Here is a 27,113-nt window from a genome sequence, read left to right as displayed (position 1 = left end):
TAGGTTACAAGATTCATAATCAATGTTTGACTTTTCTTTTTTTTTTTTTGATTTTTTTCTTTTTGAGGCAGCTCAGCTTAAAAACTTCAAACAAAATCATGTTTGTAAAAGTTCTATTTTCCACTTTCTTTCGATGAGCCAGTGAGCAAAATGACCGACAAAGTACCAAAAGGCAAACTTAGCCAGCCACAGCCCAAACTTAACAATTCATATCATCAATATACAATCATTAAAGCAACACTCTGCAACTCTGCCCTTTTTTTTACCTTAATAAGAATGGTGCCTCTACCATTACCACTTTGAACATCTTTCCACAATATCAGTTTGTGAGTGGGTATAAACACTGTGAGAAGTCAGACTCAAACTGCTAGAATCCGGCCCAGGGAAGTTATGCTGAACTGAAGCCAGTTAAAATACTTAGTTGTAGTCAAACGTCCGTCATAGCATGTCTGCAGAAGTTACATAGTGTTGCTTCTATCTTTTATCTGGACAGCACTGCGATGATAGTCGTCGTAGTAAGTTCATAATTCCTTGTGTTTTCCAATTTCCTTCCAATTTTTGCCTTTTGTGATTGTCACCCATTCCTTTCTCCTTCGCAGCACCACTCAGGCACTCATACGGGTCGGCAGTGAGTTATTCACAATACGTAACTGGCGATTTAACACCCAGTGAGGAATTTTCCACTACAGTCAAACGTGAGGCAAAAGGTCTTTTTTTTTTCCCTTTGACTGTAGAAACAGAAGAGCGGAAAGACAGAAGAAGGGAGTGAAGGGAATGGTGGAGAGGACACCTCTCAGAGGCTCGTTTCCCACTAAGGCCCAATGTGGGCTCAGTCCTGTCTAATCTGGCCCAGTCTAACCCCTTGTTTGGTAAGGCCAAATCAAGTGCAGTCTGGTCTGGTCTGGTCTAGCTGGGATCCAGACCAGGGTTTTAGAAGAGTGCTTTGGATCCCTGGTTCTCAAACTCTGACCAGGCATCATTCAATTCCATGAAGATCATTTTAGCGTAATGCTCATACGGCTGGCCTGTCGCCTGCAGAAAGAGGGACAACAGAAATGATTTCATCATGATTTAATAAAGGATGGTAAAGATGGACATCATGCAACCATATATTACATACAATATGTAAAAAATCTAAAGAAAACAAAACAAATACAAATGTATATATTGTTAAGCAGTGTACTTACATCAGCTAAATAACATAGGTCAGGTCATATTGGTCAGATTATAATGACATCATCCACGATAACACAATAGTTAGTTAATTAAATTAAATTAAATTAAATTAAATTAAATTAAATTAAATTAAATTAAATGGTCTGTTACCTTCTTTGTTACTTAACAACACATATTTGTGTGTTGTCTTTTCATTCTTAATTTTGTTGTGTGAATTTGTCACTAATGAATCATGACAGCTTATGATGTGCAGTTGATCAAACTTGGATATTCTACATTTTTTTAATTCCTGACCTGGCTAAATACAAACACCGCATGTTTACACTGTACCTTATCTGGATGGACGACCAGCACCGCCTTTCTGTAGTACTTCTTCACCTGGTCGGGGGTCACCAGGTCAGCCATGCCCACAGGCTTCCAGCGGGTCTCGCCCTCCCACAGCACCGTGTTCAGGGTCGACAGCAGCGCTCGGATGTTTCGCTCCTTGCCCTCAATCCAGTCCAGTATCTGCAGCAAGACAAAAAAACACACCTTTAGAAATGGAGAGTGAATACTGGTTTGAAATAATGAGTGATTTTGAGGAGTATGTGGACTTTTTATGTGGGAGCGTGGCTAACAGGTTAATATTCTACTCTGCTGTGTTACAAAGCATTATGACATATGGTCTGGCAGCATGGTTCGGCGCCCTCAGTCCAGGTAAAGTGCAAGATCGAAAGCATGGTAGAGCAGCAATGAAAGTGAAGGGCAAGAAAGATTATTCTGCCCTTAAGTCCATCTATGAAGGCTCTGTAAACAGACTTGCTCATAGGATCTTAAATGACCATCACACCTTCTGTACAGTGAATACGAGCCGTTACCCTCAGGTAGATGTTAAGCAGCGAGCAAGTGCAAAACCAACTGACTTAAGCTCTCTGTTAATCCCAACTTCTATCATTTCACCCAACAAGGAAACAGGTTCACATGCATCTCATTAAGCAAAGCATTTTACCCCAGCTTCTGGTCTAGCACTTTATTCTGCACACCGCACTTACAGGTTAATTAAGGACTTAAAGAAGGCCAGGTCTGCTATTTATTCTATCATGTAATTACTTTGTTTTTATGAGTTGCCGTCTTGTATGTTGCAGCACTTTTGCCCAAGAAAAAAAATCACTGTAGGGACAATAAAGTACATTTGATTTAGTTTAATATCCAGGGTGTTTTTTTTTTTTTTTAAAAGACCCATGTTGTTTTTAACACACCTGGAAAATACAGCCTTATGAGAAACTCATTAGATGTATGAGGCTAATTTTAAGGCCCAATCGATTTAGATTTCTCAGTGTCCTTACCATGTACTTTCAGTTTTAGCTTGTTTTTTTTGTACCTGTAGTTTAAGTGGATCCATGTCTTTTGTGATCTCCTGTCTTCTCATTTCAGCGATGGTCCTGGGTCCCTTCTTATCAAACGTGGAGGCGAAACCTTGAGTCGACAGCAGGTCCCCAAAATCATCCTGCTTCACCTTCGGCTTAGGGCCTGCATTACAACACGGCAGAGACGAATGAAAAACTGATGCGGAAAGAAGAAGAATGAACAATTGTCCTTTGATTTCTTCATAATCTTATTAAATGATGTCGCAGAGAATTACATTAGGAAAATACAAATCAGGAACAGAGAATCAAGAATCAATTTGTAGGGGAAAACCATATTGATGTAATATTTGAGTGATAATTGTTAGGTTTTGTTTTGGGCTGCACTTGTCTGTTTGTGATCACCTTAAGTCAAAAAACTCCATGGACTTGGATGACATTTTTTTAGTTCATGAAAAGAAAACATTAATGGCTGCTTCTTACCAAACCCCGGCCCACGGACGCCTCTCTCCTCTCTCCCACCAATGACACTGGTGAAGTTCAGGTTGTAGTTGGGTTTGGTCGGCTGTGTCCCTCCAAGCTGAGTTGCTGAGGGTACTTTGGGAACAGATCCAGATCCAGATCCTGAAATCCAGGGTTTGCTCTGGGCTGAGGTGGGTCTACCGGCCTGCCAGGGCTGGGCCTGGGGCTTGTTGGTGGATGAAGAAGAAGAGGAAGGAGCCTTTGAGCTGAAAGGCGGACCTGAAAAATTGCTGCTGGATGAAACTGTAAGAGACATGAATGAATGGTGGTCAGTTTAAGTAAATTCACAAGTTCTTAAATAAAGCTTTTGCTTTTTTTTATGAGCGTTTTCTCTTTTTGGAGGAAAGCTAAAACATAGTTCACAATATTGGTTCAAAGATTCAACTAGCGAGGCTTAAATTGACGGCGTCAGAACTCTTGTTGGACTTCAGCAAAGTCAATCAGACACTAGTAAGAGGTGAATACAAAACCAACAGGAATGAGATAAGGGAGAAGACAAAGAAAAGGAGCAGTACAACAAATGTCCTTTCTGTTCATGTGTTCAAGACCAAATTGGCTTTGGAGTCTCAGTATACAAGTTGGGGATCTTTCAGGGGAAAGACTGTGCAGTGTGTGACCACCTGTGTCAGTCTAACACACTAAGGGACTAAGCCGTGGAGTGCGAACTGCGCTGTGATCCACTGTGTAATATTTAATCAATTATAATTGCTCACAAGATTATAAAAGAGTTTTTAAATGTTTTGTAACCATGTTGAGATAATATTCCATACAAATAAAATGTATTGTCATAATTATTATTATTATCATCATTATTGTTAATCTTCTTTCAGCTGATCATCTATGGAGTTAGATGATGACCTTGTCGTCTTCTGTTAGACCAAGTGTCTTCATGTCCTCCTTCACATCATCCATGAACCTTCTCTCTGGTCTTCCTCTTTCTCTCCTGGCCGGCAGACGACAGTGGATACCCACTTAAGCGGTGGCTACTAACTCTCCTTTTTTCCTTAACCCACAACCCACCCGCATTATAGTGATGCCAACACCATGTCCACCATTTTTACGCACATCCACTTCAGCAACAAGTACCCCGATTTCTCATTGTTTGCTCAAATTCCTCTTCACTCTGCATTTGTAATGACTTTCCAGCCACTTTCAATCAATGAATCAATGAATATTAACCTGGGGCATTTTTCTGCCTCTTTATGGGCAACTATGGGCGTTGCACAAAGCTTTCAAAAGCTTCAATGAATTACGAGTTGATTGTGATTTATAAAGGGTATGTGTAAGCACAGTCTGTGTTTTCAGACATACTTACGCATGGTTCTACAAAAGACACCCCAGGACTCTTACCTGGCAAAGTGGAGCCCAGGTTTCCCAAGTCGGCAAAAGGATCAAACGTCTGTGACTTGGCCTTTGAGATGGAGGACATACCAGCCGCTACAGGAATGAGTAAGGACGCAAAAGTTAGAATTATTGGGTTTTAAAATTTGCCAAGGCTCAGTAAATATTCAGTAGCTTGCTAAACTTTTTACACCTACCAGTGTTAGGGTACTTGGGTTTTTTAGATGAGGCACTCACGCCTTTGGTGTTGCCAGCTGACCAGCTGTCCCAACCACCCAGCAAATCTGGTTGGCTGGCTGATGATGTCATCTTTGGTGCATCATTTCCAACTTTATCTGTCAAGACACAAATGTCAAAAGTATCACAAATTAGGGTTCTTTTCCATGTTACATGCCACTGAGGTTTGCAGTGACTGATCAACTTACTGAGGTTGAAAAGGCTGGTGTTGGAAGCTGGAGTGGGGTTGGTGTGACCTGAATTAAACCCACTGGTGGCAGAGTCATCAGAACCCAGCAAGTCTCCAAACAGGTCTGGTCCAGAGGCCTGCCGAGATGAACCCGCACTAGAACCAATGCCAGAGCCAGATCCCATCCCGAACGGATCAAACAGGTTACCACCCACGGCTGCAACACAGACAGTGAAGAATAAAAATACAGGTAAACTCACTGGGAGATTTTTACAACAATGCAATCAGTAAAAAAAAAAAGCTTGGATGCTTACATTTTGCTTCAGGTGTGGCCTCACTGAAAAACAAGTCTTCCTGCCCAGCTCCGGACTGACCAGCAGGGGGTGCAAACAGGTCGTTAAGGAGGTCGCTGTTGCTGGAGGCAGCTTTCAGTCCCCCCTGGCCGCCTTGATGAGGAGCAGAGGATGTTGAGGACACAGAGGGAGGTTCCGGTTCAGAGTTCAACCCAAGGAGATCTGCTGTGTCACCGATTGGTGGTTCCTGGGCGACGGGAGGGGACGTCTACAGGGAGACAGGGACACAGGCATATGTCAGAGACAGAAAATAATATACAATGATGATAATGATGTTACATCGACTTTCCTTACCTCAAAGTCAGTATCGAATAGTGGTTCACTGGGGTCACGTGACAGTGGCTCTGCACTGGGGGCAGAATAAGAGTAGGACTCGCCTTCAGATTGATCACTCATGTCCCCCTGGTCGTTCACGGCTCCTCCTGCATTACTGTCTGAAGCATCCTGACGACCACTCACATCTGCACGAACAAGAAATGTTGGAAAGTTTAAGATAACTGATTTTTGTTTGACTTTCTTTTTGATTTTCATTGACTAAGTGGTAAGTGTTAAACTGAAGGTTTAAGTTATTTTTTTTATGGTTTGAACACTACAGTATCTGGGGAATTTAAGGTAATAAACAAGCACTCTTTGATTGGAGGGTATTAATCAGAACATGAAAGGAAATACTCAGGAAAATAATACCTTCCCAGTCCAGTGTTTGGAAGAAGTTGTTGGCATTGGTATCTGTGCTCACAGGAGATTCTGGTTCTGTTGCACTGGGGCCATCTGGAGTCTGAACTGGCTGGGGCAACTCGGAGTCATAAAATGCTGAGGATCCTGGCTGACGAGGCAGCTCCGGTTTACCTACATGTTCAGTTCATATATTTAATTAAATAAAAAAAGAAATGAAAAAAGAAAGAGATCTATGGATGAAAGGAGACATGCTGTAAAGAGCTTGGCTTTTGTTAAAGGTCCAGTGTGAGAAATTCAATACAATACCGATAGATATGTTTGTGTGAGTGTATAATCGCTTTGAAATCAAAATCATTCTGATGTTATAGCCTTGCAAAATGCCTTTTATATGTACTTTAGACAAGGACCTTGCTTTAGTGAGGCTGCCATGTTTCTACAGCACAGATGTGCATTTTTCAGGTTTTTAACTTGGTACCCAAATGAAAAAGAATGGCAAAACCAACATAAACCTGATGCATTAAGCAACAAGAGGAAGAATGAGGAACTGTAGTTCCCTGAACATCTTAGTAAAGAGAGGGGAGAGCATAGAAGTCCACTGTACTCTGCAGTCTCACCACTAGATGTCACAAATTCTCACATATAGTCACACATCATTAAGCAATGCCACCTACCAAATTTGCTGAGGATTTCCTGCTGTTCATCCCGAGAGGAGAAGAGGATTTTGGGATTGAGGCCCTTGGTTTGGAAGCCATCCCATGGTGGCGTCTTGGTGCTGGGTCTGTCTCTGGGTTCCATCTCAATGTCCAAGTTGATCTGAAACAAGTCGGGGTACTTCTCCTGGATGTCACAGGCATCTAAATCGTACCTGGCAGGAGAACAGGTAAACATGAAGAATATATTAATGGGGAAACTATATTACGAGCCTTTTGTTTTTTTAGAACTATAAAACAAAAAAAAAAGAGTATAAAATGTTTCACATAGATCAAATCCATATACATACTTGTTAAACTTGACATTTGTCGCATTTCTGGGTACAAAGCCTGTGTGGAACTGAATCTGAAACATTTTCATGGATGCCATCTGAAACACAACAGAATCAAATTTGAAATATGATGTACAATGGATAAAAATCCACTGAAATGCTGCATCTCTCAAATCGTTTGCAGTCGAGTGTGTATACCTTGGCCTGCAGACGGCCTCCCAGGGTAGATCTTGCATGATAGATCACCACTAGTACATCTCCCTGTACTGTCACATTGAGGGGAATCTCGGCTCTTCCATCCTCAGTCTTAAAATCCCTGGAAAAGTGTAAACAAAAAAATAAAATAAAATAAAATATAAAGTACAAATGCAACACAACATTATTGAACACACAAAATTAGCTTTTTCACCAAAATATTTTTAGAATTAAGGATTCAAGTCCTTCTGTGTGCAGCAACTTACTTCATTCTGTCGTACTCCTGCGATGTCGTGAGAACCCTCTCGTCTCCAACATAGACTTCGCAGAATGGCCTGCACCCATTACGCTGCTTGTTGAACAGCGGCACGGGCGTCATGATGATGGAGCGGATTACTATTGGCTTGCTGTGTGGGATGATGGGCTCCTCTGCCATCATGTCACACATATACTCAATATACCTGCACGAATAAAACAAAGTAAGACCAGGATAATGTACTATTATTGTCAGTTTTTTTGGAAAACACAGAGTATTTGGTGCAGGACGGGGGTAAGATGGAGAGTGAGACATTAATGTCTGTTGTACCTCTTGTGTGAGGGGGATATGCCAGGTGGGCATCGCTTCATTGAGAACATGTAGACAGCAGCTTCAGCTGTGGTGAAAAGGCGGCAGAAGCACAGGAAGGAGCAAACAGCCACAGCTGATGCTGCCCTGCCATCCTACAGAGAGAAAGTGACGGTTATAATTAAAGAAGTTTGATCACCTCGGTCTCTCTCCATCTGAGCATGAATTAAGGACCAGCCAACTCAGCCGTCACCAGACAGTCAGTCATGTAGTCTTTGGTGTATTCAGCTGTGTTTTCATCGAGTGGAAAGATTTGGTTTGGCACAGTACAGTTAGTATGTTTTTGTGTTTCCATTAGGAATTGTACCAAAATAACCAGCCCCAAAGGTGACATTTTTTTGGCACCCTTCCTTTGGGGTACCAGAGTAAAATGGTCCTTTTTTTTCGGCTGACTTTCTCTTCAATGTCCGCAAACCGAGCAGGAAAAAAAAAGCTGCTGGATCACTCCATTGTTGTCTGTCTTGTCGCCTTCGATGCCATTCATATCTTGCAGACATGGCCTTTACCCCGCCTACCAAGTAAAGGCTCTGTTCTCAGAAACACAAGCCCTGGGTCAGGGCTTTACCATTCCTAACCATACCATACTGGACCAAACCAAACTGTGACATGATGGAGAAACAGCATATGTGGTTATCTTACCAGACAGTGGACTATACAGATGTTCCTCTGGTCTTGTTTGAGCCATAGATGCATATTTTTACAAACACTGTAGAGACTGCGAAGGTTGGGGGCACGGCGCACCTGCCAGTTACACTCTGAAACCTACACACACACAAAAGAAAGAAAAAAACACCTGAATACAACAAGAATCTCATGTAGGCACACACACGTATGACAATATCAAATACTGAAGCAATAAGAAACTTGTGTATTGGTGCTAAATAGAGAAACAAATCTACTGAAGGTGATGACAATTTATAGTGAACCATGTGTCCAGTCATTCCCAAACATGATGCATTCTCTAGCCCGTTACAACTATAACCTAAAACTAACTCTAAAATCGTCATACTCAAAATCTTCAACTTCATACCCTATTGTGGAATCGCGACGGCCGGTATGATCGTTTGGAGAGGTTGTAAACCGCATAGTGACCAGCATGACGAGAATCCAGGAAAAGACGGACATCCTCAATGTTGTTCTTTATCGCAGACTCCACCCCCTCTGCTGGGAAGGACATGACTACAGACACAAACAGAAGAATATATAAGAATTACACCAAATGGGTTTCCCCCCCCCCCTCAAATGGTTATATTTTATGTCACATACAATAATAACAACACAACAATACAGTGAAGTGTTAAGTGCATTTTACGGAGGGTTTTCTGCCTACCTGCTATTCTAGACGTGATGTATGAAATATCCAGGTCACCTTTGGCATAGCTGTAAGAGAAAGTAAAGGTGCACCTTTGAAAGATGGAGGTACACAACATAGCAGCGACGACAAAAACACAAATCAATACTAGTAATAAGGGAAATCGATCAGTTGGACTAAGATCTAAGATCCTGCACTAACACAGCTGTTCAGGATCATGGGTGAATGAATGAACACAGACCACACAAGTTCCAACAGTTAAGTCCAAGGCTGCCCCTCAGAAAAAATATACATTTTGTCCAAGACCCTGTAACCTGCAGTTAACATCCATCCTGAGCAGTCTATTCAAGTGCACAGTGCTTCTAAGGTCAGGTGTGAACACACCCAAATGCTTCCTGTATGCATCTTCAGATTCTACCACTCAAACCACGTGAAGAAGTTCTGACACACATGTTTCTTTCATGTGTGTTAGCGCAAATGTGTTGTAATAAAGACCTCCTTCTCCTCAGCCTACGTGATTTGCCTACGCGCCTGACTGATTTGTGGCCTTTCTGATTTAAGTCTCAAATCTCTGACAAACACAGCAACAGCAAACACATCGGTTACGTGATTCTGTCTTAAAAACAACATCATCTGTTCAAATCGAGCAGCCTATTTGCACATAGGGCAGGATAGTGTCGACACATCCAGGACTCATTTAAATGCCAGGTGTTAACAGACAAACTGTGAGATGTGATCAACTCTTTCAGGACAGATACCTACAGTATAACACCTAGTCTGCGTAGTCTAACTAAGACGGTCCACAGTTCAATGTTTCCTCTCTTCTTTAAACATGCATATGCATGATGTCTCATGAGAAAACTACTAGAAGAACAGCTCTGTCATCTTAAGTATCACCAGTTCATTTTAAGAGAAATTGGAAATCTTGCAGCAAATAAATCAAATTGGAACAATGATGGCAGCAAGAAAACAACAATGCAGAGTGATTCCTTCTGTACGCTATAGTAAAAATTGTACTACATTGAGTTACATGCAGATTACACTCACTCATAACTGCATTGTGTTAATAGCACACACAGATGTTGCTGAAATGGTGATTTAGCAAGCATTCATCCAGTCACTCATTCATTCAGGACAGGGCAGAGGCGGCCTGCTGTAGCTAAGAAATATTTTTGCACTTTCCATTCATCCACATCGATGACTGAAAGTGTGATGTTAGAATCAGCAAGCTGTGATGACGGACACAGCACAATTAATGCGCAGACTAGTTTTTTTCAAAGGAACACACAGAGCAACGCCGGAGTCGATGCACTCCACTGGCCCATATTTACCTGGGGTTGCTAGGTGATGGACACATATTGGGACCATGAGGGTTTGGGACAGAGAAAAGAAAACAACAAAAAAAATAAACAAAACAACCAAACAAACGGAACAAAGTGATGATAGAAAAATCAAATGAAACATTTAAGTTTACAGAGAGGGACAGAGTGGCTGTAAAGGGCACACTTTGCTCAGGAGGGGTGGGAAATTGCAGGGTAACGCAATACGTGCAGGGCCCAAAAGAACACTAACGTACAGCAGTTATTTGAAATCAAACATATTTCAAGACAATCATGTAGGAATACATCATATATGATATCCGTCTACAGAAGAACCACATTGACAGATATATGTATATATATATGTAGGCCTAACATAGTCCATCATAAGTCAAGTGATGTTAAGGAAGTCGAATAATCTTCCTTAAAGAGGTGTGTTGTATCAAGTCAATCAACTAAAGGGGGGATTTCACTTCAGACAGCCAGTAGCAAAATGCTGTATCACAGTTAACACGTCAATAATAACGATTAACTACTCCAAGCTGATGAAACTGATGGAACATGACGACTGACAATCACAACATAGAGTTTATGCAACTGTTAAATGTTTTCATGGATGCCTGACATTTCCTGACAGGACCACAAACATGGTAAAATGTTAAACAAGTAACAGGTGGACTCGTGTGAATGTAGAGTAGCTGAAATTTAGCCAAATGTCCAGTGTACCCTTTTGGCAACCAAACACCATTATTATGTGAATAAACACAACAACAACATTCATGGTAACAACGTTGGAGCATCCTACCTGGCTACTGACTGGATGACCTTGGAGGAAGTGTCCTTTATGTTGGTCAGGAAGCGCTCAGTTCCTCCTTTTAAGATATCAAACAGGCCACTGCCTGACTGATCAGGATCATACATGCCTGAAAAAAGAAGAGAAATCTAAATATGAAACACATATTTGCACACAATTAAAAAAAACAACAAAAAAAGCAGGATTTATAATGTTTTCAAATTAAAATGATCTAATGAGCAGCCTTATGCTGGGATATAACGGGCACATGATGACTCTGATTGACTCAGGAAGTACAGGCAGGACTGGAACTGGAGCTGCTCGCACAGGAAGAAACAAACATTCTCTGCGTTTCAACAGATGGTTGAGTGAAAGGACAGAAATCCTCTTAGTGGACGACAGTCGACTGTACATGTATTTGTATGGTTGTGTTCGTAGATGGAGAAATAATGAGTCTATTCTGCTGATTTGAATACAACAGAGAGATAAAATGTAACTTACCAAAATAATAGAACATTTTTATTTCATTTTTTTTAGACACGAACTCTGGGTGATGTCCAGAGATATAGGTCTGAACATTCTCTGGACTTTCTTCAAACAAGTGTCCAGTCAATCTGTTGATTATTTTCTTGTTTATTCAAGTATTTATTTGGTCCTTCAAATGTCAGAAAATACTGATTGTGTTTCCCAAGCTTGAAAATGATGATATTCTCAGATATTCTGTTTCGTCCACAAACTTTTTTCATTTGTCAAAAGGAGCAAAGAACACTGAAAATATTCACATTTAAGAAGCTGAAAAAGCAGAGAGTCAGTTTTACTTCAGTGATAGAAAAAAATCAGTGATAGAGGAAACTGGTATACATATATGCTATATTGTTCCATGCATTAGTGGTTGTGCAGTATGTGGAGTGGTACTAAGAGTGATGATAAAGTCAATCTCAAATCAAATATCACCAGGTAGAGCATTCAGATATCAGATTTTAATACATTTTTAAATCACCTCCAAATGTGGTTGGATTTGGATAAAAGAAAATCGGAAATCACATTTTGTGTTGCCATCATACAGTAGCTCCATCATGATTTTATAACCATCCACTCAAAGGCTCTGTCTGTAATTTCAACATCAAACACACATGTTGATCTGGACCACTGTCCAGTGGCTAACACATGATCTACTGACTCACAGCTCAGGACCACATGGCCCTAGATACAGTACAAGGGGGATAAGTATTATGTGTATTTTGTGTGTGTCAGCAGTCATGTGGTCATGGATTCAACCAACCCTGATTACTTATTGCCATGGTGAGCTTTCTTCCACAAACTTCCATTCGTCTCTGCTGCTTAATTAACAATTTTGCAGTGAAACTGAATTTACACATACTGCCACTTTCATCTCAGGGCTATTTTCCAACTTGCATTGCTTTTTATTTTAACCTAATATTTCAGGGTGTCTATTTTATGATATTTATTCAAATGTTACTTATTCTGCACACAACACCACTGATGACACACAGAGTCTGCCATAATGACAACGCAGAAATGAATTGACTTGCGACAATAAAGTTGGTAGTGTCACAGGGTTCCTGACCAACTGAAAATAAGTTGATTTGCTCCACTTGAACACTCTGTAAAATTCATTCATTTAATGTTGTTTGAATGCAGCAAAAACAAATTTAGGCTAGAAGACAATGTTTAAAGGTTAAGGTTATAGGAGTTGTTAAATTTTACTAAACAGGATGAATGTCACCAATCTCTGTTGTCCCAAGGTTTAGTTCACCAAAGAGATGCAAAAGACACACAAGACTACAATTTCCTACAAAAAAAAAAAAAAGCAAGCATTGCATTGTCACTCAAACACAGATAACGTTCATCCTTACCTGCATTGTTGTGGATATTGTGGATCTGCATCGGCGGCTGTGCTCCATTGTTACCAAAACCTCCATTCTGTTCCAGCAGCTGCAGACATTCATAGCCGTCATACATCGGACGCCAACAGTAGTATGCACTTAGCATTGTGACAACAAAGTAGGCCAACAAAGTTAAAACTATACACAAACTGAAGCAATAACCTAATGTGTGTCTTTCAACGAGGAGGAGCGTGAGAAAAGATCAAAAACAGCTTCTTTCTTTATTCAAATGACCAAATTACCACCTCAACGTCCCGGTAAAGAATAAAAACTGTGCTTGGTAAAAAATAAGGGTCCACAAACAGAGGAACAATTCCAAGAGTCCAGCAACAGGTCTCGTTTCTGTCTTTTAGTCTAAATTCACCAGTTCAAAAAAAAGAAAAAAGAAGTAAAGACATCATGAAATCATTCAAATCAGTCTCTGTGTCTCTCTTCCTCTCTGATGCATCTACCGTATTCCCCTGTCAGTATTACACATCTTTGACAGAAGATTGCCAATCTCTTCCTCTTTGTTCCAGCCCACAGTCTGCTCCTCCATATGTCAGTGCCGGAAAGCAACAGAGAGCGCGGGAGGAGACGAAGGCTTCTAATCTTCTTATGTCCAGCAGTGAAACACCCCTTTTTTTAATCTTAATCAGATCAGCAATTGGCAAATCTGCCTCCGTGCTCCACACAGTTAGCAGCCTTATCTGAATTCTGTTTGGTGAGACACTGGCTGAGATGTAGAGGAGCTCTGTGCCTCTACTGACTAATTTGCTCCGAAGCAGAAAAAAGTATTCTGAGAAACTGACATCACACTGACTCTTTCATACAGGATTCAGGCACATATTTCAGACCAGAAAGTTGTTGCACATCAACATTTTTTTATGTTAGGGTTACTGTGGTGGAGTATACCAGGAGGAACCAGGGTCATAAAATCATTAAAAAGCTGTGGCTAAGTCATCCACAGGTTCTCTGTGCTGCAGGTGGTTAATGAATTTGCCATGCTTTTGCCACGGTTGTTTTATTTCTCCGTGTACAGGCTTGTTCTATCATTTCTGGGTATTAGCGGGGGTGGGGTGAACTGTGGTGCATGACCAGAGTGGCCAGGCCAGCTTGAGTCCAACTCTAGTCCAAGTGAAGGTGTACATGCAGAAGTAGATCGACTCCAAATCGCACAATCTGGGCGTCTTATACTGACTCTGATGGATTCAATTTAGTGCGGTGTTACTCGGACTAAAACAATACTTTGTGTATTTCAAATGTCATATAAACACTGCAAGTGACTATGACTCTGAAGACTGATGCACGAATGAAGTGTTGCCATCACTTCACACATTTCCCACCTCTCTGTCTCGCTGCTTCTTTGGACCCATTAGGACCACGATGCCAGCTGGGAGCAGAGAATACAGACTCCTTTGTACCGGCCACCGAGTGCATGTCTGCAAGTGTGTAACCACATCAGCAATTTGAGAGCATACCAGTGTGCATGTGTGGTTACACACACAACTGAAGAAGCTGTGAAGTCGCAGACACTGAGGATGTGCATCAGTCAGCCAACTGAACTCAAACTACATAAATCTACTTAAACTACGCTACAATACTTCATAAAACTCAGTATTGATCATCGAAGCAGAGACATTTTAATTTGTTGTCAATTTCAAATAGATTTAAGTTCCACTTTAGATCCATTTCAGACCAAACGAGAACATGTGTCCTGAGCGACCACATCGTGTCCAAACTGTACGAAGGGGAGAGCGAGTATCCATGAATCCTCCTCTGCTGACCAGCAGGACTTTCACTGTCATTTTTGCACTAATTGGCCCAATACAAGGTTAAGGTTAAAATCTTATTTTATGTCAAAGCAGTAAGTAAGTAGAGGATTCGGTAAAGCTTCTTTTATCTACTCTCTCTCTCTGTGTGTGTGTGTGACTCGCACGCACACACACAAAAACACACATTCAAAGTGGACACATGTACATTCAGACTTGTTGAATCATTTCGTCACTGCAAACAGACATGGCGTCAGTGTGTATTTGAATAAAGGGCAGGGGAAGCCAGATCTGAACTCTTGTGGTCACAGGAGATGCATCCACGTGTGAACAGTCGTACTAAGTGATTTCCACATGTGACTGGATCACCGAGAATGAATGTTAATACGACATCTTAATGAGACCATGGCAATAACACAAACTCAAACGCCACATCCTCATAATTCAACTCTTATTCAGTTATGTTAAATTAAGGTAATTTCATTATAGGAGAGAAAGTTGTAATCAAGGTGTCTGGTACTTCACTCTTATTGAACCTGCTGTCGTCTAAAATTGTAAAAAAAAACATACAGACCCCGAGTTTAAAGAGCTGATATTTTATCAAATGTGTATGTTTTTGCCATATTCAGGGAGACGGTCATATAAATGCAGCGGAGATGTCTCTTATAATAGCTCTGTATATAGTGCTGCACACGCCTACCTCTGTAATGGGAGACTTGGGGTTGACGTTGCGTGCTGCTGCTATCTCCTGGAGCTGGTTGACCAACTCTGTGATCGACAGACGCTCCTCTGGGTTGACCTTCAACATGGAACCTTGTGAGGAGAAAGGAAGGAAGGAAGCAAGGGAGCAAGACAATTTTATGGAAAACATTAAAATATGATAAGACAATGCTTACAATCAGTACCAATTAAAATATACAACTATTTCTATTAGTCACACACATCCGGTACCAGTCACAGTGAACAAATCATAATAGAAGTGTTATTCCTTTTTTATTAATGTTTATATTTGTCACACCTGGAAATGGACAGATTCCACTCACATTTTATTAAGCTTATGTAGAACTTTAGTTCTTTATCAATGAGATTATACTGTGAGCATTGCCGAACAACAATAGACAAAAAAAAGTAGAAAAGTATATTCGGCTTGTGGCGACAAGACTGATAGATAAATGGCTCAACATGAATGAACAGAGGGGCGGGGTTGTACGTACGTATGAGGTCGTGATACACCGTGTACTTGACGTCGTTCTGAGGAATGGAGTATTTCCCATTGACAATTTGCAGCTTGGCCCCCTCTTCGAAGGGATGCTGCTTAAAACACAACAGGTAGAGGATACATCCCAGGGCCTACGTGGACAAGAAGAAATAAAGCAGCCTATAAATAACGTCTTGAGTCACCTTTCAAAAACAGGTTCAATTGTTTACGCGTCTCTTATTGACAGAAAACTAGCTTAACCGGTCTAAAACATTTTTATAAAAGTCCTTGCGCTTTTGTTATGGGTGTCTGGTGTGATATGTTGTTGTTATTATTTTCGATAAAAGAACTAGATCTAAACTCGTTACCAAGAATGTGATGTTGTTTCTAGACCAGGGCAATATTGCCAAGAGGTTATCAACATCAATCAACCGAATCAATCAGTGCTGATAAATTTCCTGCAGTAAATACACCATAAATAAAATAATGAACTCTATTGATCAATGTTGCATGAAAGAAAATGATAGTGTGATAATCATTGTTTTATTGCGTTGTTCTTATTTGATCTTTAATTATCTCCACTTATAGACAAGGAGGGTTTACTCTCCTCGAACATGTTTGACCTCTAACCAAACTGGTTCAGGATCAGCACTATTTTTTCACTTTAGTGAATAAAAGTAACAAAAGTAAAGGCTCCAACCCAGATGTCCTGTTTCTCATTGATCGGAAAGTTGGAGTAGAGATCGATCATCTCTGGTGTTCTATATGCTGGAGTTGTGTTCCTTGTGATCTACAAGCAAACAAAGACAAACAAATTAGCAAAGCTTTTGGACCACTTTCAATTAACAATGGCAATAATTGAAGAAAATAATCTTTCTAAAGCATTCTAATAATATAACATAAAAGGCAAAGTATTCCATATTCCTACATAGATATCTAAACAGTTCCATTAGTTTCTCAAACAGCTGTCCAGCAGTTGCCTGATGGATATTAAATTGAGATCTCTGGGGCCCTTCATCATGAGGTCATCAGCGGTAACGCTTCTGTGTGTGGCTGTAGTATCAATATAATTAACCTGATTGATCAGACCTTCCAGGATCTCCAGCTGTTAATTTGATTTAAGATTTCTGGTTCCTGTCCAATATCTCACACTGTCAGACATGTTTTTCCCCTCAGATGAAGAACTGACTCTCATTGTTAACTTACAGAAAACACGATGATGTGGACATTTTCTTTGATATTAAAATGTTTGTTTACAATCCACATCAGATACATAATAGAGATATGGAGATATGGAGATATGGATAGATGTATAGATAGATGTATAGATGTATAGATAGATGGATGTATAGATGTATAGATAGATAGATAGATAGATAGATAGATATTTCATAAAGTCTAATGTAAAAAAACATGAATAAAAAAATAAGAAGCTGTGTTTTGTAGTTGGTCTGAGTTTAATAGTGTGCGCACCTCATCCTCCACCATGGATCTCTTCTGTGCTGTCCAGCTGTAGTCGGGGTAATGTGACACTATGGTGGCGCTGCCAAAGTCGCAGAGCTTGATGGTGCCCTGGTTACTAATCAAGAGGTTCTCAATCTGCAATACATCAAAACAATGCATCATCAAATGACGTGCTTTTAATCTCACCGTTTATCTGTATGATAGAAAACACAATCATGCTTGGGTGTTTCAGTTAAAGAAATGATTCACAAATACTGTGTATTATGGAAGTTTTAGGCTGTTTATACACACTCTTAAGTATCCAGGACAGACTAACCTTGAGGTCTCTGTGTATGACTGGAGGTTTCTGTTTGTGCATGTGCTGCACGGCACGACACGCCTGGTAGAGGACTTTCAGTACAGTGTCACATGACAGGGGAGCCCTCTGCTCGACCCGCTTTATAAAGTCCACCAGCTGACCTGAGGGAGAAGATAAAATGAATCAAAATAAATCAATGAAAAGCCACGAGACTGAAATTGTGAAAGTGAAAATAACACCCATGTGTAACCAGATTATTAACACAGACTCGGATGTCTGATGGATTTGTAGAAGTCGCTATAAGACAGATAAAAGGGGAACCCTTGTGTTGTGCAAAAAATTAATAAAAATCTAATCAATGTAACTTCATATTATTAGTGAACGTTTAATGCATTAGGTTTAAGGCATTTATTTCCAGTTAAAAGGTTTTTTTGAGGAATTATTTCTCACCCAAGCTGTGACTGTTAAATTTGAGGGCATAGAGAATTTAAAATTGGTTATGTTTTGATATTTTTTCAGGGTGGCAGTAAAGTGATTTTTGCTTTTTAAGCATGAAAAAAAAAATGCTGAATGAAAACGAACAGACAGGATGTTGAACAGGAAGTGGAAAGGACGCAGACAGGAAGCCGTTTCATCACAAATGCTTTTCAGTTAAAGAAAATAGGAAACGGGACTGACGAGTCAGACTTGCATCACTGCAGTCTTTATAAGCTCAAAAATGTTGTTTTTTTAAGACAGTACAATGTTAATTCGAAAATGAAGAAGCTGAAGCGTTTCATCCCCAAGTGATGCAGAAGCAGACGTCATTCAACAAATTGATTCCCCACTAGTGCTTGTACACAGGCCTGGGGCAGTGTAAACTTGCATAGAAACGTACCGAGTGTGTCTGCGTGTGTGTGCGTGTGTCTGCGTGTGTGTCTGCGTGTGTGTGTATGTACCTTTACACAGTTCAGTGAGGATCAGGAACTCGGCCTGTCCAGTGTCAGACTCCTCTTTGCTGATGGAGGCAGCAGAGCAGAACTGAACCATGTTGGGATGACCAGACAGTTTTTTCTGTGGAGTCAACAGGTCAAGGAACATACAGGATAGCAGTACCACTCGTAAGACTAGTTCCCAGGTCAGTCAGGCATTTTGTCATGACGCATCTTATATTGTGCCTCATAAACCTTTAATGACAGAGCTGTATAATTTCCACACTTGGTCCGAGGCTTGAAACTGCAACACTAATTCCGCACTTTTTAGACCCACTCGTAGGGGGGCGGGACCTCATTCCCAGAATGTAAACAGTGTCCACCATCTTTGCTAACAGTTACGCTAACAGAACAAGAGTCACAGGTGGGCACGTAACAAAGAAAAGAATGAAGATATTGAGGATTTTTCAAGTATTTCAAAAATACTACCCCTATTCTAGTAATACAAAGCTAAATGCAAATCTGTGAAGTATTCCTTTAACACTGTAAATATCTATTAGTTCTTGAGTTTAATGCTGTGGGATTTTGTGGTGTTGATAATAAACAGTAGTAATAAAATGATTCTACCATGAAGCTACATGAAGCAACCTGAATGCGTCACAGCATATTAATGTTTAACTTAATGTCACCCTGTGGCTTCATAATCAAACAAGAAACGCTCAAATAAGATTTTAAGAAGACAAAGTGTCTTTTCATCATTGTCCGAAAATGATAATGGATACCATGAAGCAGACTTCCTGTATGATTTCCTTGTTCTTCTCCTCTTCGTTGGACAGCAGCCTCTGAAACACACACACACACACACACACGGAATTGAACCTAAAGCTTAAACTTTGATGGCTTTGCTTTAAATTCACTGTGGTGTAAAGTGTGTCACTGTGTCAAAGTAATATTGCCCAAATACCTGTGGACAGTGTCTATTGCATTCAACTTACTGACTGTTGATATTTGCCTTTCTTGGGCCCAAAACATCACCTGGTCGGTGATAAAAAGTTTTTTCCTAGGAGTAATTACGGCTGTGCGGACATTTCCTTGTTTTGTTGTTTTGTTGCCCAGCAACCAGGGTTAATTAAGTGGGATGTGCTTGCCAATGTACACCTTTTGTATCGATGTGGAGAGCTAATGTTCCTGATTCAGTTCATCATGACGTTGTGTGTGTGTGTGTGTCCTCATCTTACCTTGAGAGCATAGTCTTTACCACTGCTCATGTCCTGAGCTTCATACACAAAAGCAAATCCACCTAAGAAGAGAAAAATAGAGAGAATGCAATTTGTTGTAATTGTTTGTGTACCTCAACACAAAAACATGTACGTATACACATGCTTATAAAATAACATGTGATAACACGTGTAACAGGGTCTGATGTACAGTTATCCCCAACATAACTACAGACAGCTATAATAAAATGACTTTTCATTTTCTTAACAATAAAAGACACAAACACAAGTAAGTGTTTTACTGTAAAACTGCATATTTTTAGGGGATGCTCAACGCTCATTATGACAGGTTTATCGTCAGACAAACAATAAGAATTTTGACAATCATATAAGCCATGTTCAATGACTAAGTAAACCTCATTGGACATGGCTGAAGAAAGCAAAGTTATGCTGATGTCCGTAAAAGCTCATGAACGAAAATGTTTTGACAGTAGATTTGTGACGTTCACAAACGAACCGAATCTATTGAGCGGCTCTTTTGTTTGTTTGTTTTTAAATCGCTGTCACGCACACAGCATGCGCACCTCCTGCTACTCCACAGAGACGGAGATCATGTACAACAAGGGGAGGAGTGCAGCAGAGTGCATGTGGGGTGCTAATTTGATATGCAAATTTCACGCACAGACTGCAGCTATGAGCCAAAGGAAGTGCAGCAGCATTGGGATGCACTTTTTCGGATGAAAAGAACGGCAAAGCAAAATGTATCATATGCCAAAAATAATCTGTCTCAAATATTGTTTACTAAAATTTGCACTAATGTTACCAAGGACAGTTCAGGGGTCCTGTGCAGGGTTATATTTGAAACTTGTTTTGTAAAAGTTTATCCATATAATATATTTTTAGTTTAGTATAGTTTTGCATTGAAGATCGTTGTAGACTGCTTAGTTTTTAATTGTGCCACAAATAAAAAGGTGTTGCATGATTAACAAGTCAAAAGAGCTTCATTTACACATGACACATTTTAAACAAAGATCCAAAATAGTGAAAGGAACGGCTCCTCAGGATCCGGCTCCCTTCAAAGAGCCATAAATCCCAGCTCTATTTGACAGTCTTCTGCGGACTAAAAGCGACATGATAAGTGAAATCAGGAGTTAAATCACTGTTTATGCTGCCGACTAAACACATAAACATAATCCCTGTGTAAAAACATTACATTGGCCATTGGTACTTTTTCTTGTGTTAGACAAAACAAATCTAAACGTACACCCCTGAAGGAAACCATTGAAGGAATCTATTTCTACAGGACAGCCAATCAAACAAGCCTTACAAGCAAATACAGCAACACGGTGGCGAAATAGTAAAATAACATTATTTCATCTCTAGTACTGATGATCACTCTACAGTACAGTTTTGCCATTTGCACATACATTAATGCAGAACTAAACACACTCCATTTTCAGCAAGTGTCTAGCATGTGGACTGGTGGAATCAGGTTTCTCGGACTGCAACTAATGATTATTTTCATCATCAATTAAACTGTTGATTATTTTTGGTCCGTAAAATCTCAGAAAATGTTGACCAGCATTTCCCAAACCTTGAAATGATGATGTTCTCAAATGTCTTGTTTTGTCCACAAACAAAAAAAATGAATCCAGTGATTGTAATATGGAGCAAAGAAACCAGAAAATACTGACACTTAAGAAACATAAAAAAAAGAAAGAAAAAAAAGAGGTTTCAATATTCAACAACTTTACCCCCTAAACTACTAACTACCAAGCTAAAACCACAAGCTCAATGTTTTTGCCACAAACTTACTTTCTAAACCTTTGGTCCATGCTGTTAAGCAATTGCTGATGGGGCAGGTTAAGTCTGTGTTTGTGTTCACAAGTAAAATGTTAAGTGCAGCAAGCCACACAGGGCCAGGTTACCATGGTGATGAGTAAATCAACTACCAGCCGTACTTTGCGAGTTAAAAGCTAAGCTCAACACGAAAGACGCGACACATTTGCACTATTGTGCAAAAGTCTTAGGCCATTAGAGTTGTTGTTTTAGTGATGCTATATTGACCATACAGTTGGCAGCCTGTGGCCTAGTGGAAGGGGAACTTGGCTCATAACTGGAAGGTTGCCGGTTTGAATCCCAACAGGTCAGGGCCACCCCCTGAGCTGGGTACCTCTAGGCAAGATACCCAACCCCCATTGCTCCCCATGGATTAGGTTAAACTGACTCTAAACTGACCCAACATCCAGCGTACTAGTGCTGGTTCAAAGCCCGGATAAATGGGAGGGTTGTGTCAGGATGGGCATCTGGGGTAAAAAAAAAAAATCCTGCCCAATCAAATATGTGGATCACAAAAAGCAGGTGATCAACTCGCTGTGGTGACCCCAAGAAAGGGAGAAGTCGAAGCTGTGTCAAGCATTTAGCGTGATCTACCCTTACACTTGAACAACAGTACTACCCTGGCTCTCTTAACCTGAAGTAGAAACCAAATAAACTCAACTTTCAGTCACATTGTTCCAATCCAAAACAACAGAACTGGTGGTGTCCTGGAACTTTTGCACACGCCCAAACTGGAATTAATATCCGACTAGAAATTAATAACAAAGCCAGTTTATGAATTCAACATATTATTTCTTTGCCTTTGGTTCGAGAGTGCACACCTGTCCCTGTGGGGACCACTTTTTTGTATCGGTTTCTGTTTCTTGCTATAACAGGGAGGGAATGAAAGCTGAAAAGCTCAGGTTTCTTTGCTCCAAATAGCTTACATTACCATAACAATAGAAATACAAAAACATGAGGGTAAAACAACTCTTTAAACATGGTTAAGGTGTGATTTCATGCTTGTATTTGTTAATTACAGGGATATAAATTTAAGGACTGCTTGTGCAGGTTAGTTGTGAATACAGAGAACTCTCTATCGTTTCACTAAAGACAGCCAAATAAAAGATCCCTCACTAACTTGAAAAGGACAGAGTGTACAGTTGTGAAACTTGGCTCAGTTCAACCAGGATGATGACAACTACTGCTTGTGTGACGAATTGTGCTTCTTTCAGCAACAGAGCCCAGATTCAGTTAAGCTGCAAAATTCTCTACTGCCAGTTTTCCCATGGGGCAGGTACAACTGACAGAAAAACTATTCATAGCTGTGAAAACAATGCAACCATCTAGTTACAGCCAACCATTGTAAGGGAATACAACAAAGATGCCTTTCAAATCACTGGACTGGGGGGGACAAAGGCAAAAGTTTGGTGTAAAATGATCTGAGGTTCACAAATTGCACTTTGACCCCAGTCAAACCTGGTATTAACATCTGTCCTCAGTCAGCCGATCAGGGCCAGATTATACCAAGTAGGACCGTTCAAACCTGGCATATGTGTCCACTCCTGGATGTGATTGGGTGTAGGATTCCATGCCATATATTTAAATACTCATGACATGAACAAAATGATACTTAACAAGTCGGATTGTATAGAAGTCTCCACTCTTAGTATATTGAATAGTGTGTGTGTATGATTGACAGAGAGGAAGACAGAAAAAGACACTGTCTGAAACAGGTTTTAACCATTTGAAATATATAAATACACACACGCGCAGATATTAATGAGGCAGTTTACAGAGAGTATTAGGTTAGATTATTAGTATTCAGTGGATGTTGTGTCTCTTCACCAAAGCGGGGAGTGCCATCTGCAGACAGAGGAGTCTCCCTCATGTACTGTAAGCTTCCATCTCTAAAAAGTTGTTGCTGCTGCGGCTGACACGGTCATATGATATGGTAAGAAACCTTATTAAGGCAGCCTGCATTTTGAGCACGTAATCACAGTCCGAACATTTACATCCCACATTAGGAATAATATTGAATTTCCCTTAAAAAGTGACAGCCCTAATCTGCATCAGGTATTGGCCCCAAGAACTCCCGATATATCGGCATATGGGATATGGGCCAAAAGTCCAATATCCCGTCGCCCTAAAACAAACAGTAACCTTCTGCTTCTCAAGCTCTACTGTCCAAATAACATTCATCAAGACGCGTCAGCATTTTTTTAAAGCAATATTATAAATTGACAAATAGAGAAACTTATATGTCAATGTGGTTCCTCAACAAAAACATAAATCAACAATGAGGTAACATCAACTTTAGCGACAATGTCCTTATTTAAAAAAAAAAAACAACCTTGTATTAGTTAAATTTTTCTCTCATTTTATGATGTAGAACTTCAATGATGATGAATAAAAAGTGAAAACAGCTTTGTTTAGTGAGCCACAAAGACCAAGCCATAGACGAGGTCAACTCTGACCTACCAGTCAGACCATGCTGAAAACTGATGACACGGAAGGAAATACTTCTTATAATGTTAAACCTCAGATTTCACCACAACTTGCTGATCATCTGATTTAACCAATATTTATGAATGGACATACAAACATTCACTCCACCAGCCAGCCACTACATCAAGGAAGTACCTAACTACATAACATGTGATAGTCCAGTGGGATTGATTTACCAGGTTTGCAATGAGGGCAAGAATCAGAAGAAACCTGACCTGTGAGACTACACATGTACAGCAACCAGAGTCACGCTCAAACAAATACACACACTCACACATCAGAACACACTACTATTCTCATTCTGATCCCAAGTAGGCATTAACATGTTGACAAAGTAAAATAAGGAGGAGGATGAATGCTGGCACTGTCACATAAAAAAAAAAAGACAACATCATCTCTAGGGTTTATAGAGATTGGTCCAGGGGTCAGAAACAAATGACCAGATTGGTTTAAAAGGATACAATGACAACAGTAATAACCATTTGTTACAACAAAGGTATGCAGAAGACCGTCTATGAATGTACAACTCACTAACCCTTGGAAGAGATGTGGCAGCAGAAGACACTTCAGTAGGTACACAAACGTTGGAGTATAGAAATTGGACTAAATTGACTAAAATCTAAATTGACTGTAGGTGTGAATGGTTGATCTTGTGATGGACTGGTGACCTGTCCAGGGTGTACCCTGCCTTTCGCCCGTATGTCAGCTGGGATTAGCACCAGCGCCCCCACAACCCTCATGTGGAGGATAAAGCGGTAGAAGAAAATGGAGAGTGTATTTGTTCTTTTTAAGTATAAACATTGAAATATTCTCCTCCTTCCACACCTTTTACTAGACAAAGAAACTGTATGTTTATGTTATGTAAATAATAGGGATGGGTCAAAAATATCAATGTGGTGATATATCATTGTCCTACATTTGATTAATAAATTGAGATTCTCTAAAGTAAACAGTCCCTGCTAGTTTCACTCGCCGGGCATCACTACTTGGGGAAAAACTTGGGTGGAAGTTACAGTGGGATAATGGTGGAGAAAGCTACGTTGAGAGATGCCCCATCAGTGTTCAATACATAGACTTTATCCACTTTGTTCTCTATGTTGTGAATACTTATCACAGACGTTTTGTTTTTTTCATTTAGACGGATATTGTGACGTATCATTTTATGATTGTCTTGAAATATATTGAGTATACCAGAATCGTTGTATCGTGATATTATTGGTATCGTGGACCATGTATTGCTTTTGTGAGGTACCCCCTGATTCCCACCCCTAATATCACATTATCCCCCCTGGATTGAGATATGTAGCAGATTCCTGCCAATTCACAGCCCTTCATTCTTCCACATAGTCTTGAACTCTACCAATCACTGAAGTCGTGACACTGTCATTACTGACAGTTTATTCATATTATCATATGAATCATATTATATTATTATGAAGCGTTTCTACTTCAGTTACCCATATTTCCCTGCTATGGTGATCGTTTGTGATAAGGTTTTAGGTGATAACAGGTTGGGAGTTAGCAGACAAGTAAAATGCAGCCTTACATTAACACCTTTAAAGCTCAACGACATATGCTACCGTACCAGAAAAGCTAAAGGTTCTAATTGTCAGTGCATTACTTTTCACTCACCACAGTCTGGTGTTTATTATAAAAACAACCAGCCATTTAAAAAATAAATATATAAAAACCAACAACAATCAACAGTGTTTACTTGGTGACTCGGAGCGCCGCACTTGTTAACCCTCACTGATAAACCAACCCAGGGTTGTCACTTGTGCCCGCCTGTTAGCTAGCAAGGCTAGCCGCGCAAGACGTTACAGACATTTCTCGCAGTTTCACCATCTCACCTTCCGCGATCACCCTCTTGATTCTCAGTTTCATGTCGCCGAGCTCCACCACTTGTCCGACGAAGTCATTCTGGTCCCGGCCGGCCCCTCCGGACGAGCCGGGCCCGGCTAGGAAATCCAGTGCCGACTGGAACAGGGACATCTTAACCAGCAGCACCCGGCTTCAAAGTCGCAAAAGCTGGCTCCAGGCGAGGGAATGGGCCTTCTAAAGCCCAGTGAGCTCGACAGAAAATGTGTACGATAGTTGACTCTGTTATAAACTCTTCACATCAGGTGATATTATTCCTTCACGGGAGGCAAACATCCTCTTCCTGATGCTAGGCTGACGAGGCCGCCATCATCATCAGCCTCAGAGCTGCTGACTTCCGTGAAGGACGATGACGCAAAGGCACGACTCAGTCATGTGATGTCGAAAAAAAACACTGTCTTTTCATGTGCTAACGTTCTGTTTATTTGTAATATGACACTTTATTTGACTAAACAATTGTTGTTTTACTTTATGTTATTTTGAAGTTACCTGGATGGACTTTTATATCCACTTATATGCACACGTGCATTATATTCTTGGTTATATAATACCTCAATCTTATTTATTTTATTAATTTATTTTGAACGCATTGCAGAGGATAACATTAACCCTGATACAAAAAGTCTTATCTTCAGCATATTGCACGTAAATTGATAATTCTTATTCCTGTAATAGTGCGCCATCTACTGGACCATATGTGGCCAGCAGTTGCACATACAATATTTAGAAGAATATATGAGTCATTATGTCTTTTGTGCACTTCATTTGACTAATTAGAGGTCTCAACTGTCAATGTGTTCATGTTTTTATACATTAAAAAAAATCAGTTCCTTCTCTTAAATGACCTTTTTCTCCATGACAGATTCTGCACTAAAAAGAAAGAGTTTGGATCCATGTATAGAAATGCAACCTGCAGCACAACATTACCTTACCTTGATTTTGTAATAAGAATATAAGACTATTTACCAATAATGAATAATTCTCCAGGCATGATCAACGTTTCAATCAAAACTTGATGAAACCCATGATGGTGGTTTTGATACATGTATTATTTTCATTCCATTTTGATATACGCTGTAGTAATGAGCATCCTAATACCACATGGAACAAAGGTCTGCCTG

At 40.2% G+C, this 27,113-nt stretch overlaps 1 protein-coding gene across 1 annotated transcript; it reads right to left on the bottom strand.

Annotated features, from left to right (window-relative positions):
* Positions 1-31: 31 nt before the first annotated feature.
* On the bottom strand, positions 32-26,338 carry gak (cyclin G associated kinase). Its single transcript, XM_058635977.1, has 29 exons — positions 25,965-26,338; positions 19,810-19,871; positions 19,354-19,413; positions 18,599-18,713; positions 17,679-17,821; positions 17,372-17,497; positions 16,599-16,688; positions 15,915-16,050; positions 15,401-15,513; positions 12,920-12,998; positions 11,055-11,172; positions 8,949-8,998; positions 8,649-8,797; positions 8,258-8,380; positions 7,580-7,713; positions 7,260-7,454; positions 6,997-7,114; positions 6,817-6,896; positions 6,488-6,681; positions 5,826-5,987; positions 5,436-5,602; positions 5,103-5,349; positions 4,808-5,005; positions 4,580-4,717; positions 4,392-4,478; positions 3,003-3,284; positions 2,537-2,685; positions 1,507-1,683; positions 32-1,032 (listed from the first exon to the last, which is right to left on the bottom strand). The coding sequence occupies exons 1-29, from the start codon at positions 26,104-26,106 to the stop codon at positions 931-933; spliced, it is 3,936 nt and encodes a 1,311-aa protein (XP_058491960.1). The 5' UTR covers positions 26,107-26,338; the 3' UTR covers positions 32-930.
* Between the last annotated feature and the right edge of the window lie 775 nt (positions 26,339-27,113).

This window comes from Solea solea, chromosome 8 (genome assembly GCF_958295425.1).
Source record: "Solea solea chromosome 8, fSolSol10.1, whole genome shotgun sequence".
Classification (NCBI taxonomy): Eukaryota; Metazoa; Chordata; class Actinopteri; order Pleuronectiformes; family Soleidae; genus Solea; species Solea solea.
This window is presented reverse-complemented; position numbering and strand designations above follow the sequence as displayed.

Coding starts and splice junctions, on each gene's coding strand:
- gak (XM_058635977.1), bottom strand. CDS start 26,106: ATGTCCCTGTTCCAGTCGGCACTGGATTTCCTAGCCGGGCCCGGCTCG. Junction 7,714..8,257: donor TCTGTATAGTCCACTGTCTG/GTAAGATAACCA, acceptor TTCTCTCTGTAG/GATGGCAGGGCAGCATCAGC. Junction 7,115..7,259: donor CAGGAGTACGACAGAATGAA/GTAAGTTGCTGC, acceptor ACACTTTTCCAG/GGATTTTAAGACTGAGGATG.